Consider the following 18,273-nt stretch of genomic DNA (forward strand, 5'->3'; position numbering starts at 1 on the left):
ACCCCCTGAGAGATTTGTCATAACTTCAAATAGTTGCTAAGCAATCAATTGTAAGTCGGGGACTTACCTGTAGTTTCCAGTTAGGTTCACCGTTGTGGAAATATTGTCCATTTCATTTTGGAATTTTTCCAAGACAGGTATTTTGTGTCTTTGTCATATTCACTACACTAGAGGTTTTTTTTTTAAAAGAAAATATCAAACAGGAAGATACTGACATGGGAAAAGCCTGGTTTATTTAAAATAGCAGCAGCAAAAGCAACAGCCATGAGACCAACCACAGCAGCAATTTGCAAAAGTCAAAACTTCTTGCTGAGGTTTTTCATAGTTTTTTGAGAAAGACTGAACTGCCAGATAATCTCAGCTGAAAAGACAGGGCTGCCAAAATGTCGTGTTTTGGGGAGGGGTAATTGAAGAGTGCAAGGCATTGTATTTTGTCTGATACATTGGCTAAAGCACCTGAGGAAGACCATCAATTCAACAACACTTCAACCAAATAGAAGCTGATGAGGTAGACCATGGTCAGATGGTTCTTTCAGTCTTCTGAAGAGGAGATCTGAAAAAAAATATATATTTTTTTTAAAAAAAGGAATAGCTAAAGATTAGAGTTAGTCCATTTAAGGCAGCAAAATCATGATCAGGCAATGCTTTGGAGATATCGGTCTGGTTGAGATAAATACCGAGAATACATAATACTGTAGAACAGGGGTGTCAAACTCAATTTCATTGAGGGCCGCATCAGCATTGCGGTTGCCCTCAGGGGGCCGGGTGGGTGTGGCCTGGGTGGGCGTGGCCTACTGGGTGGGCGTGGCTAGAGTGCGTATAGCCTACTGGGTGGGCGTGGCCAGCTCTACATCGTTCGCATCAAGGGTGCCTATGGGGGCCTGGGCAGGAGTGGGACAGATCTGAGGGTCTCTGGCAGAAGGAGGGTCTCTGGGCCAGGGCCAAGGCAGTGGGGGCCATTCCCTCACTGTTTCCAGGATGGCTTCACGGGCAGCATGAAACCACTTTGCGGGCCGGATCCAGCCCCCGGGCCTTGTGTTTGACATGTCTGCTGTAGAAGAATGGACACAGGGACTGGGGAAGGGGTGGGGGCATTCTTGTATCAGCCTGTGGAAAGCTCACAGGCCAGGTTTGAGGGGACTACCATTTCCTGTTGCTTATCCACTATCTAGTAAGAATAGAATAGAGCTGGAAGGGACCTTGGAGGTCTTCTAGTCCAGCCTCCTGCTCAAGCAGGAGAACCTATACTGTCTCAGACAGGTGAATGTCTAGTCTTTTCTTAAAAATCTCCAGTGATGGAGCGCCCACAATTTCTTAATGCAGGCTGTTTCACTGGTTGATTGTCTTCACTGTCAGGAAGTTTCTCCTTCATTCCAGGTTGTTTTTCTCTTTGATCAGTTTCCAAACATTGTTTTTCCTCCTGCCCTTTGGTGCTTTGGTGAATAATGTGACCCACTCTGCCTTGTGGTAGCCCCTCAGATACTGGATCACTGCTATCATGTCTCCCCTATTTCTTCTTTTCTTTAGACTAGCCCAGGGGTAGGCAACCTCGGCTCTTTTATGACTCATGGACTTCAACTCCCAGAATTCCTGAGTCAGCATAGCATAGCTGACTCAGGAATTCTGGGAGTTGAAGTCCATGAGTCATAAAAGAGCCGAGGTTGCCTACCCGTGGACTAGCCAAACCCAAGTCCCACAGCCATTCTTTGTATGTTTTAGTCTCCAGGCCTTTGATCATCTTAGTTGCTCTTGTCTGATTTTTTTTCCAGACCGTCAACATCTTTTTTGTGATTTGGTGACCAAAATTGGCTGCAGTATTCCAGGTGTGGCTTTACTAGGGTTTTATAAATTGGTACTAATACGTCACATGATCTTGATTCTATGCCTCTGTTTATACAACTCAGGATTGTATTAGCTTTTTTTGGCTGCTGCTGCAACCAGTAAGTGGACTATCCAAGATATACAATGGAAGTTTTATATAGACCCTCAACTCTGAGCCTCTAGTAGAGTTCCCTGTCAGGTACAAGAAGTCAGGAGCCAGGATAGAGTTCAAAAGTACAGGTAATCCTTGACGTATGACCACAATTGAGCCCAACATTTATGTTGCTAAGTGAAACATTTGTTAAATGTGAGTTTTCTCCCATTTTACTATGTTTCTTCCCACAGTTGTTAAGCAAATTGTTGCAGTTGTTAAATCAGTAACAAGGTTGTTAAGTGAATCTGGTTTCCCCATGGACTTTGCTTGTCAGAAGGTCGCAAAAGGTGACCCACATGACCAAGGACACTGCAACCAGCATAACTAGGACCCTGTTGCCAAGCATCTGAATTCTGATCAGGTAACCATAGGAATGCAGCAATGGTCATAAAGTGTGAAAACGGCTGTGAGTCACTTTTTTCAGTGGTGTTGTAACTCTGAACTGTCACTAAATGAACTGTTGTAATTTGAGTGCTACCTTTACTGCAAGTTTAATTCATGTTACGTATACACAGGAATCTTAACCACTAACGGTCAAAGCAAATTGGTGCCAGATATCAATGGACTTCAAGGGAGGCTGGACGTATGTCTCTTATGGAGGCATAGAGATGCCAAACTGATGATGCATTTGATCCTGCCCCTCAGGCTCAGCATAGTCATCTCCTACATTCCCTATTTTAAACCTTGTTCAAGGAAGCAGACTGTTGACAGAGGTTCTGCTGCTCCTCCTCCCCTAGAGAGCCTATTATGACATCTTCAGATTGCAACACAACATCTGGGGTCATGCCTATGGTTAAACAACTGTGTCCAGTTTGATATTTGCAGAAATATCAAAACTCAGACAATTGACTCATGTTGTAAACTTAATCATCCAAGGAAAGGAGTGAGAGAGAAAGAGTAACCAATGACAGAACTCATTGCTAAGGTGGGGCAGGACAAGAACATGCCTCTGAATTGGCTGCAGGAGCCAAGTCTCACCTATTCCTGCTTTAAGGCCAAAAGTGGAAAAGAGAGAGAGAGAGAGAGAGAGAGAGAGAGAGAGAGAGAGAGAGAGAGAGAGAGAGAGAGAGAGAGAGAGAGAGAGAGAGAGAGAGAGAGAGAGAGACTCTAAGTATGCCATGCCATGAAGACTTTTCAAGTCTTTGCCACAAGGATTTTGGAATATCAACCCCTTCCTGGTGGTATAAATGTGGCATTCTCCACATCAAAGCTAATATATTTGTCTTCAAAACCCTGGCCAACCAAGAGATGGCAGCAAAGAGATAGAATTTTTATCTGCCTTTTTGGGGCCACCAATGCCATTCAGAGTTTTGCAGCATAGGCCTTTTTGGCCCAGTTCCTGTGATTGTGCCCTTCTAATGGGCCACCAATAGAGATCTGACTCAGTGAGTAGCTGAATGGGTTTAGATATTGTGGGAATAGGAACATTGTCCATGTGCTCCATCCTGTGTCATGTTATCAAGGCCAAAATTTAAAAGCTTTACTAATTATTTTTAAGGATTTGTTTCTAGTTTAAGTACATCATAGTGTCCAAAAGAAGAAAAGTAGGATCCAATCTGTGTCAGTCCCCAGGACCAGAGGTTTAGTCTTCTGAGCTTTTAAACTCATGCCGGAGCCCATCCTCAGAGAACTTGGTACAGAGAAATTTGCTAAGGATGGGCTCCGGCACAAGTCCAAAAACCTGGAAGACTAAATCTCTGGTCCTGATGATAGACCCAGATTGGATCCTGAAACATTATACCAGGACACATATATTTGCCTTCCTTCATGAGAAAACTAAGCCTTAAAATACGGTAGTCCTAGATTGTTAAAGGCAATGGTGGGCTACCTGACCTCAGGATCACATACAGAATCATGGATGTAGTTCCTAAAAGCCTTTCCCAACTATTGGTGATGACTATCCTGGGTGGAGGAAGTCATTTCAGGGAACACATTTAATTCATTTTCTTTCATGGTTTCACCAATATCTTCTCTGGCCTTTTTTTCACTTTTTTGGAATATGCCAATCTTTGCAAAGATCAAATTTATCTCTTGAGTCAAGAAACTCCTGGTTTAAGTCCTTAATGGGACAAAACAGGCTCTTCTGGTGTTATCCTACAGTTCCCATCATCCTTAGCTAGGCCTCGTGAGGGGATAATGGGCACTAGAGTTCTTCTTCGTTAGGAAGAAGACATTGAAGAAGATTGAGGTGACTATTCTGCGAAATAAAACAAGATTTCTATTCTTGTCTCTTCTTGGCTGGGTAAATCCTACCTTTGTCAATTCATTTCCTCAAAGGTAATGATCCCTAAATCTCTAAGAGATTATCTTTCTCCCAATGCCTCCAGTCTGCCTTACCTGCTTCTTAAAGAAATACAATAGGAGATTAAGAAGATGAGACCATTAATGGTGAAGAAACTCCCACCAACAGCCAACAATCGAACCCATCTGACTCCTAAATTTGAAGAGAGAAAAGAAGTGCTGATTATTTTTTTAACACAAACTTACCACATCCTCGCATCTCTTGATAAACAGGCAAGTATTCTTATTCAGAATCAGATTAGACTGATTTTTTTTGGCTTTTTTTCCTACCAAACAGTGCTTATTCATCATTCCAAAAGCAGCTTTAGTAAGCTCTGTGGTCTGTCTATCATTTTTTATCTCACAGCAATCTATGATCTTCTCCTATACCTTCTAGGCATCTTCTTGTTCTCTGGGCCAGCTTTTCAGCATCATGTTCCAAAGGTGGTTTTTGAAGAGGCGGCTGGCCAACCTTTGTTTTTTCCTTGAAGTGGTTTTGCTTTTCATCCAAGAAGCTTCTTCAGAAATGAAGAATTTCTTCAGAACTGGAGAAGCTTCTTGGATGAGAAGTGAAAACGTCTTCAAGGAAAAACAAAGTAAGTCCAGTTGCCTCTTGAAACAGCACCTTTGGGACAACAATGACCTGGAAGACTGAGAATCTCTATAGATATTCAGTAGCATGTCAGAAGAAAAAAAAGAACAAGGGATCCCTAGGAGCAACATTACCTAGCGTCTCGATGAAAACTGGGTTGCTGCTCCTGGAAAGAATATTTCTTCCATGGAGATGCTGAACATAGGCACACCTGATGATCCCTACACACTTGTCTTTTTCAACAGTTAGATTGTATGTGTAGGTGTTGTTGACTTTAGCCTTGACCGAGAAAGCTATTTTGTCTCCAGTGAAGTGAAACTGCCCAATTTTATTAGCTTCAGGTGGAGCTGAGCATTCCAGGGTGACGTTCTTTCCGTGGTTGAAAATCCTGTAATTCAGAGATGGAGCTGTTGGGGCTGCTGGAAAAAAAAAAGAAAGAAAGATACATGTTCAGCACTGGAATTTCTTCTTTTTCCTTGCTTTTCAGCTTCTCCTCAAGGGCAAATAATTAACACAGAACAGTAGAGTTGGAAGGGACCTTGGAGGTCATCTAGTCCAACCCCTAGCTTGAGCAGAAGGCCCTATTCTATTTCAGACAAACGGCTATCCAGTCTCTTTTTAAAAACCTCCAGTGATGAAGCACTCAGAACTTATCATATAGGCAAGTCGTTCCACTGTTTAATTGTTCTCACCATCAGAAAATCTCTCCTTAGTTCTAGGCTGCTTCTCTCCTTGGTTAGTTTCCATCCATTATTTCTTGTCTTGCCTTCTGGTGCTTTGGAAAATAGTTTGACCTCCTTGTCTTTGTAGGAGCCCCTCAAATATTGGAACACGGCTATGATTCTATGTCTTTTTCTTTGTGAGAGGAAGGAATGAGATGCCCATGTTCAGTCTCAATTTTACACATAGTAATACTAAGTGGATCATCTTATGTGACCTAGTCCCAAGGGTGCTTTATCAAGAGGCAACTGGGCTTTCTTTGTTTTTCCTTGAAGACATTTCACTTCTCATCCAAGAAGCTTTTCCAGCTCTGAAATGTTTCTTGGATGAGAAGCAAAATGTCTTTAAAGAAAAACAAGGAAGTCCAGATGCCTGTTGAAAAAGCACCTTTGGGACAACCATGAACTGGATGACTGAGAATCTCCATAGACATTTAGCTAACTTAATGTGACCTAGGTATATTATTCCTTCAGAAACCCTCTTAGAATTCACTGCATGGTGATTCTCACAAAGAAGGTTGACCCCTTGTGACGAGATCAACAAGTAATCGTTCTTGTCCTATCTTAAACATTCCCTTGAAGGGACGTTTCTTACCATATAGGCAGAGAGAGCATGGAATTGTTACAAAACCCAGCAGCGCTTTTGTGAATGACGACTATTAGCAATTATCACTGCCTGCAGCGATTCCATTTACCTTGTCGCTGAATTTATGCTTGCTAATCTACCTGCCTCCTCAAACAAGAATTGGCATGCACAAACACAAATGCAGATGTATGAAAACATGCTATAATTAAATAGACTTGGTTATATTGAAATAATCTTGCAGCCAGTTGTTGTAGTCTTGAAACTAAACCCGTGGAAACTCAGTAGTTTCCTTCATATGCCAGAGCTATTCCTGCATGTGTATTTGTTTAGTTCATTCAAGAAACTCAGTTTTGGGGTTCATATATTACATTGAGCCATAATTTAAATAAAGAGGTTGGTTTAGCCATAAATGTGGTCGGCCATTTTCCAATTCAGTGTCTTGTCTGAATATTTTGGCCTGTGCTAATGTAGAAGAGTGTTCTATAAGAGATCTAGACTAGGAGCTCTGGGCTCTGTAATGAATCTGGAAGATGGCTGGGATGAATAGGATGTGGACCTGACAGATTGGGAGATCACCTGATAAGAAGAATACACTCTGTATGCTGTAACATCTATCCAGCTGAGTTAACAAATGAGAATGCTGACATGGACAGTCCTTTGAGATAACTGTTAGAGAATGTCTTCTTCCTTCTTTCCTTCCTTTACACCTTGCCTTGCCTTGTCTTTCTTACTTATGACCATTTTTCACACTTACGAGTGTTGCAGCATCCTCATGGTCACCTGATCAAAATTTGGGGATTTGGCAAATTGCATGTATTTATGACAGTTGCACTGTCCTGGGGTCATGTGAACACCTTTTGTGACATTCTCAGTGGGCTTGCAACAAGCGGAGTCAATGGGAGAAGCCATATTTGCTGCATGAATCACTTAGCAATTTTGGGCTGAATTGTGGTCGTAAGTCAAAGACTGCCTCTGTATCTATCTATCTGTCTGTCTGTCTGTCTGTCTGTCTGTCTATCATCTATCTATCTATCATCATCATCATCATCATCATCATCATCATCATCATCATCATCATCATCATCTACCTTCCTAGCATGGCCTACAGCTACAGGATTTGTTGGTGGTCTTCCTTCCAAGCACTAAGCCCAACCAAGTTATCTTGGGGAAGCAGTAATTTAGTAAGGGGGAAAAAAAGAGTCAATATAAATTATAAATTTATGTTTTGCTGCCATCTGGTGATCACAATGTGCTAGTATAGCTTCATCTTTCACAACACCCGTTCTCTTCATTCATACCAGACAGACTCCGAAACACACCCATATACAAATTATATATATAATGTGTCTGTCTGTCTGTCTGTCTGTGGAGAGAACCTGTGTTGTGAAAGATGTAGATGTACTAGCACATTCTGATCACCAGATGGTAGATGTATCTTTAGTTTCCTTTAACCAGGAAGCTATTTGCTAATCTTTTTTTTATTATTTGGTTGACTGGTACCCTCCCTTCAGCTAAATACAAAAAAGTCAGCCTTTACGACATAAAAGTCTCACCACTGTCAGAGTTATATATTTTTTAAAAAATTTCTATATTCAATAGTTCTAAAAGAAAAAATTCTGGTTTCCATTGTAAGTCTGTTGTAAGTTTAGGGCTAGGGTTATCTATCTATCTCTATATGTGTATAATATACACATATACACATACACATACATATACATATACATCTATCTATCTATCTGTCTGTCTGTCTGTCTGTCTGTCTGTCTGTCTATCTGTCTATGTCTGTCTGTCTGTCTGTATTAAAAGACTGAAATTTGAAGTGTTAAAGAGATTAATATATATACACATATATATACACATATGTAGACAAATATATAATATAAAAAATCTGTTTAAAGTTTTAACACAATTTCAGTCATTTAGTCCATGAATTTTCTGATTGCTCCAGCATTATGTTATAATAAAAAATTCTTGCCAATTGAATCATACGGTATTTAATTTATCCACTTTAAAAATTCATCTAGTATTTACTATTTTATATAAGTAAAAGGTTCCACCAAAAGAAGTTGGAAGTCACTGATTTTTATTTATTTTCTTTCCCTCACTTCATTTCCTTTCCCCACTTCCCTTTCCTTTTTCCATTATCTTTATTTTATTTGCATTTTATATTAAGAAAAAATAATAATATTTGTAGTCGGTCTTTATCTTCTCTGCAGTATTTCCAGGCTAGATAAGGTTTATATAAAGAATAAGAACTTTAAATAAATTTTCCTCAGGCCTTTTATTAAATGAACTTGTTTATTATTTTAAATGTACATGCTGCAGCAAAGATGTTTAACCAGTTGGTTGGTGCTAGCTATGTTCTTATTGTTTATAATTTGGGCCTGATTCAGTGTTTCTTGGTTTTGTTGGAAGTCAGCACCCACCCACCCTCCTAAAGGGGATGTTAAAAAAAAGGCAGACTATTATATTTCCCTGAAGGAATAATGGAGAAACATCTTAGGCAGAAACCAATCCCCAGTCTCCTTTTCCCAAGCAGACCAGCTTTTAAAAAGCAAATTTGGTAATTCATTCAGGGAAACTGGGGCAGGAAGGCAGAGCTGAGGGGATTAGAAAAACAAAGATTCCAAGGACAGGAACATGACCTTTAGGACATAATAGGATTAACCCACCACCATTAGAATAGCAAAAGGGCACATTCAAGGTTGGGTCAAAGTACATTGCACAGGAACAGGAACAACATGAAATACAAAACCCAAAAAAGGTATAAAAACCCACCCACTCCCAACTGCATTTTGTTAGCTATCCCAGAACCACATGCTGTTGGTTCTATTCTTCAATACACAGAACCTTCTTTCCAAACAGTCTCCATTTTATTTATTCCCGGCTTGGACTGGACCTGATGATTTTTCTTTCAACAGTTTTAAACTTCTTAAGAAAGAAGTTATGATTTTACCATTTTACAAACTGCTTTCCTCCACATTTCACCCCCACCCATCTTCTCTCCAACATTGTTGTGGCAAATGATGCAACAGTCCCAAGTTCCTTCTGCAATTTTGGGTCTAGAACCCCAGACTGATCTGTAGAAGCTCAGCAAGTTTGCAGCTACTTAATCCTTGGAGAGAGATCACTATAAGATTTTAAGCTGTAGGCTTGCCTGGGAAAGGGGAAAAAAACACACCTCTAGATAAAAGCCATTGTGGGAAGAATCCAGAGAAAGAAATATTTTGGGGAATATTAAAAAGGTAGAATATATTTCCCCAAAGTAATAATGGAGAAGATCTTAAAAAGACAGAAACCAGCCCCCAGAAACCAGGCCCAGTCCCTCTCCCCCAAGCATAAACTATTCAAAGGCCAGCTTTTAGAAATGTAGGTGTAATAATCCATTCAGAAAGGTTGGAGCCAGGAAGCTATTAGGAAAACAAAGACACCTAAAATCTACATACCCCCACCCAAATTCTAAGGACAGGAGACATAATAGGATTAACCCATCAATACCAAAAGGGCACACTCAGACCCAGATCAAAGTACATGACACTGGAAATACAGACCCTCATACAGAAACAGGAAACAACCTCAAGAACCCCAGAAGGTATAAAAACCCACCATTCCCTGCTACATGTGGTCAGTTTTCCCAAAGCCATCTTTCTGTGCGGCTCTCCTCTTCAATAAACTGCAACCTTCTTTCTAAATCAGTCTCCAATTTGTTTATTCCCAGCTTGGACTGGATCCTGATGAAAATTTTTCTTTCTACATCATGATGAGCCCAACCTACTACTCGGTGCAGAAACCCAGATTAAAATATCCCAAACAGCCTCTGCTTGAGAACACAAAATGGAGGAGAGCCTGCAGGATCCAATCTGGGTCCGTCACCAAGACTAGATGCTTAGTTTTCTGAGCTTTCAGACCTTTGCTGGAGCCTATCTTCAATGAACGTCTCTCTCCTACATTCTGTTAGAGAGATGTTTTCTGAGGATGGGCTCCAGCACATGTCTAAAAGAGTAAACCTCTGGTCCTGATCACCGACCCAGATAGAATCCTGCAACATTATCCTGGGACACATATATTTGCCTTTCTTTTTTTTTTCTTTTTTTTGAGAGGAGAGCCTATCATCTCTCTGGTCACTGACTACCACTAACTCTTTTTGTTAGAATTTTAGTAACATTCAGTCAGTGCCTACTTTTCTAGAACTGCATAATTAACATTCAGTCTTTGCCAAGCCTCTCTCTCCCATCTCATCTGCCAGTCTATGGTGCCATACTCTGTGGCCCAGTGCTTTTTGAAAAGTATAATTGTGTGCCTAGGAAATAAAACCAAAATAAAGGGATTTTGATGGTGCAAAGGGTGGTACAGAGGCAAAACCCATTCCATGTCTTCTGAGAAAAAGGGTTGCTAAGCTGGCTTTGTGACTTTGGGCCAGTCACTCTCTGTCAGCCCAGCCTACCTCATAGGGTCATTGCTGTGGGGACAATAAGAGTTGGTTATGTTTGCCACCTTGAGTTATTTGTAAACATAATAAAGGCAGGATATAAATCAGATAGAAAGATGATATATAGATGGATAATAGATAGATACAGTGGTGGGATTCAGCTGGTTTACACCACTTTGGTGCAAACCGGGTGAACAGACAGACAATCATCTCCTGGACTACAGTGGGGGACATAATGCTATAGTTCCCTAAATTTCTTAGCTGTTCATGGAAATGGGGGAGCTGACTTCACGGAAGCTTCCTTATACTCTTCAGGACTATAATAAACATGATCTACCATTCACTTGGATGCTGGTGGTATGACTTTGATCCGACTGAACTTCCCTGCCTGCTTCTTCCAGCCAATAAGCACAGCTGTAATTTCCAGTGTTATTCATTTGTGTCTGAAAATCCATTATGCCATCTCTGTAAGCATTAGGGGATGTTTGATGAATCTGTCGCCCATCTTCTTGGAAGAATCGGTAACCTTTCACCATCGAGTTTTGCAGCACGGTCAGGTTCCGAAAAGCTGAGCAGATCAACCTGATTTTCTCTCCTTCATAATATTCCTGGTACTCAGGCTTCACAGAAAGTGTGGGTCGAGTTAGAAGCCCTGCAATTAAAAACAAAGCAATTAAATACAAAAAGCAATTAAATAAAAATTAGACAGATCCAGATAGTTGGGTTAGCAAAAGAGGAGACAACCTCAAAGGCAGCTTCAAAACACAGGCTGAGATCCAATCCAACTAAACATTATATTTTTATATCTATAGTGTTGATGTTTGATTTATATGATGTTGATGTTATATGGTTGGAGGGACTGAGGGTTTATTGCTTGTTTGCTTTATATGGTGTTTCCTGACCATACTTGAAGTGGGTGGCCTTATAAATCTTATAAACCTATAAAGCAAATCTGGGGGACTTCATGCATTATTCAGGAAAGTTGCATGGTGGTACAGATAGTCATACTTAGTGATTGCCTCATTTAGCAACAATTTTTACAGAACTTTGCAGATCTGTAGAACAAAGGAAAGCTGAAGACAGATCATAAGCATGGACAATGCTTCACTTAACGACCAAGTTACTAATCTCCATTGTAGTTGCAAAATGAGTACAGATAGTCCTCGTCTTACAACAGTTCATTTAGTGACTGTTCAAAGTTACAACAGCATTGGAAAAAGTGACTTATTACCGTTTTTCACACTTACAACTGTTGCAGCATCTTCATGGTCACGTGATCAAAAATTCAGATACTTGGCAACTGACTCATATTTATGACAGTTGCAGTGTCTCAGGGTCCTGCGATCACCTTTTGAGACCTTCTGACAAGCCAAGTCAAAGGGGAAACCAGATTCACTTAACAGCTGGGTTACAATCCTAACAACTGTGGTGGTTCACTTAACAACTGTGGGAAGAAAGGCAATAAAACGGGGAAAAACTCAAGAAATGTCTCACTTAGCAAGAGAAATTTTGGGCTCAATTATGAGGACCAGCTGTATAAGCAAAATCTGTCCTTGCTTTTGAAATGATACAACTTGTATATTGGTTTAATTTTTTTAAAAAAAATGTTCAGAGGTAGCTCAGAGATAAAACTTAGCAAAAAAAATCTGGTTGTTAACAAACAAGAGCATGCATCTAAGCAGGAAAGCTTATATAATTAAAAAGCAGCCAGATTGGGAAACACTTGAATTTACTTTCTGACTCATTAGCAATCTTTATTTTGAGAATTACGAGTCGGATCACGACCACTGTTAGTGGGCCGTGTCCCCCCCCTTTTCTTCAGAAATTCCTACTATTTGTGATATGCAGAAAACTGGGCAGTCCTCAAGAATGACTCAGAAGAAGAGTTTCATACCTTGGCTGCTTACCAAGCCAGTTCCTCTGCTACTAATTTAAGCAGCCCTTCTATTTTCACTTTCAAGGCAAAGCTTGGGGAAAAAAAATAAGATAAGGCTACTTGAAAAGTTTTATGACCTTTTAATAAATCCACTCCTTAAAGCGGCCACTGTCCTTTTCTAATGCTTGCAGAAGCCTATAAAAACATAAATAGCAGCGAAGTGCTTGTGAATAACTTAAAGAATCTTTTGAATGCTTTTCTAAGCAGGTAGGAATCTTCAGTTTTGCACCTATGGCCTTGCACCAGTGAAAGCTCAGACTGCCCATGGATCTGCTGTTACAGTTCTGCAGAGGAATGATTGAGTCTGTCATTTGTACTTCTATAACTGTCTGGTTTAGCACAGCAACCAAACGGGACAGGGACAGGTACTTCACTGGATAATTAGGACTGCTGAAAAAAAACATTTGCAACCAGCTTGCCTTCCATTGAAGAGCTGTGGTGGCGCAGTGGTTAGAATATTATTATTGCAGGCTGATTGTACCCATTGCGAGCAGTTCGATCCTAACCGGCTCAAGGTCAACTCATCCTTCCATCCTTCTGAGACCAGTAAAATGAGAATCCGGATCGTTGGAGGCCATATGCTAACTCTGAAAACCACTTAGAGAGAGCTTAAAGCACTAAGAAGTGGTATATAAGTCTAAAAGCTATTGCTATTGAAGACTTGTATAAGGACATGATGGCACAGCGGTTAGAATGCAGTCCTGAGGGCTATTTCTGCTAACTGCTAGCAGTCAGCAGTTCAGACGTTCGAGTCTCACCAGCTCAAGGTTGACTCAGCCTGCCATCCTTCTGAGGTCGGTAAAATGAGGACCCAGATTATCAGAGGCAATATGCTGACTCTGTAAACTGCTTAGTTGTTGTTAGCTGCGAAGTCGTGTCCGACTCATCGCGACCCTATGGACAATGTTCCTCCAGGCCTTCCTGTCCTCTACCATCTTCTGGAGTCCATTTAAGCTCACGCCTACTGCTTCAGTGACTCCATCCAGCCACCTCATTCTCTGTCATCCCCTTCTTTTATCGCCCTCAATCTTTCCCAGCATTAGGCTCTTCTCCAGTGAAAACTGCTTAGAGAGGGCTGTAAAACACTGTGAAGCAGTATATAAGTCTAGGTGCTATTGCTATTGAGGACTTGCATACTTCATGGGCCAGAAAGAGGTCTGAGAAAATATCTACGAAACCCACACATCCTGGACCTAAACTGTTTCAACTTCTCCCCTTAGGTTGCAACTGTAGGGCATTGCATGCCAAAACAACTAGACACAAAGACAGTTCCCCTCCATAACTCTGATAAACATATAATTCCCACAGCACTGTCTTATGCCCATAAGGATATTTGCCCATGTGGGGAGTCAGCCCTCCAGAGAAGGAAATATTAAAAGGGCAGAAAAATATATTTTCTCAAAGGATCTTAGAGGCAGAAAAGCATGCCCAGTTTTCTTAATAGTGCCAAGTCTCCCTCCCCCAAAGACACCTAAAATCAACGTACACCACCCAAACTCTAAGTTAGGTCATAATAGGATTATCCCACAGATGCCAAAAGGGCACACCCAGACTCAGGTCAGAATACATGACACAGGAAATACAAAGCCTCAAACAGGAACAGGAAACAACTCCAAACAAAAGCCCCTGAGAGTATAAAAACCCACTCCCTACATGTGCTCTCTCTTTTCTTCCAGAGCCATCTTTCTGTCTGGCTCTCCTCTTCAATAAACTGCAACCTTCTTTCTAAAGCAGCCACCATATTGTTTATTCCTGGCTTGGACTGAACCATGATGAAGACTTTTCCTTCAACAATTTGGCACCCCAGATGGGACTCCAAGCTACCCTCTCCAATGGACTGAGACTGACAGCAGACAGTGTCTGTGGCCCTGCCCATGTGGAGCCATGGTAGTAAAGGGAGTTTGGGGTTTGAGCTCAAGGGCTGCTTTGGAAAGAAGGTGAAGGTGAGTATCTCTAAATTTTAATTTTAAAGCCCAGGGGAGTAAGAGAAATGTGTGTATGTCTCTCTCTGTGTGAGTGAGAAGACCCTTTTTCCCAATCACAGTTGGATTTTGCTCCCTCTGGCCTTTCCTAACTGCAGAAAGGATCTGTTCAAGTGATAGACCCTGGAAAGCATGGGGGTTTGGACAGAGTGCAGGACTTTTTGTTAGGGAAAAAGAGAGGCTGTGTGCAAATGGAATGAGTGAAGGAAAGAATTGGATTTGGACAACCAGCTGGTAAGGCCCTGTAAACAAAGCTCATCTGTAGGAGGGGCTCATACTAGTGCACAAAGCACAGGTCCTCCCAGACTCCTCCTGAGTCTGAAAACTAAAGGCAGTAAGCTAGAAGGAGGCCGTGTACCTTTTGGAGCTGAAAGTGGCAGGTCCTCCCCAGACCCCCTTTTGGTCTGAAAAGTGATGGCGGGGAGGCAGGGATAGTGTCACTAAGAGTGGCTGGGAAGTGCTGCGAGGGACCCGACTAAGCCAATTGAACCCCACATTGGAAGGAGAGCATGGTTAGCTGTAGTCTGAGGGTCGGAATTAGGACACCTATTGAAGATTTGCTCAAGGTGTGGGATGCAGACAAATGCCTGTCCTGGATGGTATGAAAAAGGAAGCAAGCAAGACAAATTTGTGAAGAATGGGCTTTGCTCATGCTTTCGCTCGGAAACCAATTTGGCTAAATAAAGGTACTCAAAGGGAAAATAAGAAATAGTGATTCTCTCTCTCTCTCTCTCTCTCTCTCTCTCTCTCCCTCCCTCCCTCTCTCTCTCCCTCCCTCTCTCTCTCCCTCCCTCTCTCTCTGTCTCTCTCTCTCCCTCCCTCTCTCTCCCTCCCTCCCTCCCTCTCTCTCTCCCTCTCTCTCTCCCTCCCTCCCTCCCTCTCTCTCCCTCCCTCTCTCTCTCTCTCTCTCCCTCTCTCTCTCCCTCCCTCCCTCTCTCTCTCCCTCTCTCTCTCCCTCTCTCTCTCTCTCTGTGCAACTGCATGGTATGTTTAGGATTTGTGCCTTCCCTAATTTGAGTTAACTGAGATTTATGGTGGGAATGACTAGGATGTGTAAAATCAAATCTTCTGTTTCCCTTTTCTGTTCTTTTCCTTGTCTTTGTGTATATATGTGTGTCAAAGTCTTTGTGTGTGAGGTAAATGTGACTGTTAATATTTTCTAATTCAAAGAGAAAAGAATTTTAAAATTCTGCTAGAAATTCTGCTTAAAATAAGCCACCGAAAGGAAAATACCCTCACTCTGTTTGTCTGGTCAACAAACAGAGTGAAGAAAAATCTTTTTTCTTTTCTTTTCTTTTCTTTTCTTTTCTTTTGTTTTCTTTTCTTTTCTTTTGTTTTCTTTTCTTTTCCCCTTTCTCTTTCTGTACTCTTAAGAACAGCCTAACGTTACCAGAAGGGAATGTTTTAAGTTCATATGCTGGACAAGTTTCACACTTCCATTTACTGTATGTGTTGTGAATGGGTTTTATCTGTCTATCCTTTTCCTGAAACATGACCAGCATTTTTCAAGTTGCAATTCCTTAAGTCTTTAATATGTTACAAATGTTCAGTTCAGAAATGAGACCTTTCACTTATATTCTCTTACCAGAATCCATCCTCTCTTTTGTCATCTGTGATTTCCTCATTTTGTCTGCCTGTTTCTTTAACAACTACAGTATTAATGCTTTTTCAAACTCTGTCTGTAAGCTACCCCCCCACTCCCATATACTTCTCCTTTTCTTATCCTCTGTTCTCTATGCCTTTGTCTGCCTCTCCTGGGAGAGTCCACCCAGAAAGTGGGGGAGGAGATCTTGTTCTCATGTCTTTCAGCCCTGCATAGTCACGTCAACAATCTTTTGGAAGCAGACCACACTGACCCCAGATGCTGGATCCATCCATTTGAGCCATGGAATTGAGTTTGGAGTCCAGCCATCCACCATGCAACCAGAGTGGAACAAATCTTCCCAAGTCCTACCATTCCCCCAGATACCTGTGAGAGCTGCAGAGGAAGGAAGGAATGCTGGAGCCATTGTTCCCCACATGAAGCCTCAGAAGAAAACTAGGAAGACTATGGGGGGAGGGTGGAAACTCATTGTAAAGTTTTCTTTCTTGCCCCATTTGTAATAAGCCAGTTGAATGCATTTATGGAGTGATGGCATTTGGAATAGTTGGCACAGCAAGTCCTGAATACCTTGGACTTCTATCTGGTGGGAGGGAAAATTTGTCCAGGATGTTTCTATTGCCTGTTTTGTAGAAGCAGTTGCACACACACACACACACACACACCACTCAGAATCACACTGAGTCTATCTCTGTCACCTACCTTCAGTAAAGCTCCAGCCTAATTCTTGCCCTGTGTCATTAAAACTTTGTTGGAACAACTTCCAGCAAATTCCAAGGGGGAGGGAACCAGGCCTCCTCAGGTGATTTGCAATACATATGCATTGACTAGGGAAGTAGCAGAAAAGAGATCTCCAAACCAGGGCCCTGAATATCTTGCACTGATGAACTCAGATTGGGAGTCCTAGGGCTCACTATGTGCAATTTAAGAAAATTTAGTAGCCTGGCTTGCATACTGGCTAACCACAATTGGACATTATAAATCTGGATGCACTGAATTAAAAGCTAAGGCAGGGAAAAAAAAACCTTGAAAATGGGCAGCCAGTGGTTATGGTTGTGAAGAATTTTGGGAGGAATGTGCAAACCTGACTGGAAGCTCAAAGTGACATCCAACATTTGAAAATGATTGACACAGAATATTGAAAACTATAAATTTCTTTTCCACCTAACAAAATTTTTGCCCCGACTTTTGGAACTTTTTTGGTTGGAAGCTCCCCTTTTGGGAGCCACTGCAGAAATCTTTTTCTGCTGCCTCCATTAGTGTCTTCCCCTCTTTTTTTCTGGCTTAACAATTTAAAGCTTGTTTACCAAGTATCCCTGATCAGATCAATCTTAATCTTGTGCCAGTAAGTGTGTCATTCACACACTTATGGCACAAAGGGGGGATTTGTAGGAAGTCAGCCCCCCAGAGAAGGAAATATTTAAAGGGCAGAAAAATATATTTTCTCAAAGGATCTTAGTGGCATAAAAGCATGCCCAGTTTTCTTAATAGTCCCAATTCTCCTTCCCCCAAGCAGAAACCACTTCTATAGAAATGCAGATATAAATAATCTAGAAAGGTTGGATGCCCCCCAGCTAGAAGATTAAGAAGACAAAGACACCTAAAATCTACCTACTCCACCCAAACTCTAAGACAGGACATAATAGGATTAACCCACAGATGCCAAAAGGGCACACCTAGACTCAGGTCAGAATACATGACACAGAAAATACAAAGCCTCAAACAGGAACAGGAAATAACTCCAAACAAAAGCCCCTGAGGGTATAAAAACCCACTCCCTACATGTGCTCACTCCTTTTTCTTCCAGAGCCATCTTCCTGTCTGGCTCTCCTCTTCAATAAACTGCAACCTTCTTTCTAAAGCAGTTGCCATATTGTTTATTCCCAGCTTGGACTGAACCATGATGAATACTTTTCCTTCAACACCCATGTAGTTGGATTGTATTACTATTATCCTTCTCATCTTTCCTATTACCTACTCCTCTTGGTATCTTATGACTATCACATGCATCTTACGATTTATGATTTATCACTTTGTTGCTTGTATGTACACTGAGAGCTTATGCACCAGAGACAAATTCCTTGTGTGTCCAATCATACTTGGCCAATAAAGACGTTTCTATTCTAAATATTATATTATCTCACAATAGGTGTCATTTAAGCCCTTCTCTCTCT

General features: G+C 41.3%; 1 protein-coding gene across 1 annotated transcript in view; it reads right to left on the reverse strand.

Moving 5' to 3' along the window:
- Positions 1-286: 286 nt before the first annotated feature.
- The window catches only part of LOC308676031 (immunoglobulin superfamily member 1-like), a 23,619-nt gene continuing 5,632 nt past the window's right edge, over positions 287-18,273 (reverse strand). The window contains exons 3-6 of the mRNA XM_081341737.1: positions 10,919-11,233; positions 4,982-5,266; positions 4,313-4,409; positions 287-553 (exon numbers count right to left, since the gene is read on the reverse strand). Coding sequence (XP_081197863.1) covers positions 520-553; positions 4,313-4,409; positions 4,982-5,266; positions 10,919-11,233 — 731 coding nt within the window. The 3' untranslated portion in view covers positions 287-519. The remainder of the gene's footprint in view (positions 554-4,312; positions 4,410-4,981; positions 5,267-10,918; positions 11,234-18,273) is intronic.

This window comes from Vipera berus (genome assembly GCF_964194415.1).
Source record: "Vipera berus genome assembly, chromosome: W".
In the NCBI taxonomy this organism is placed as follows: domain Eukaryota; kingdom Metazoa; phylum Chordata; class Lepidosauria; order Squamata; family Viperidae; genus Vipera; species Vipera berus.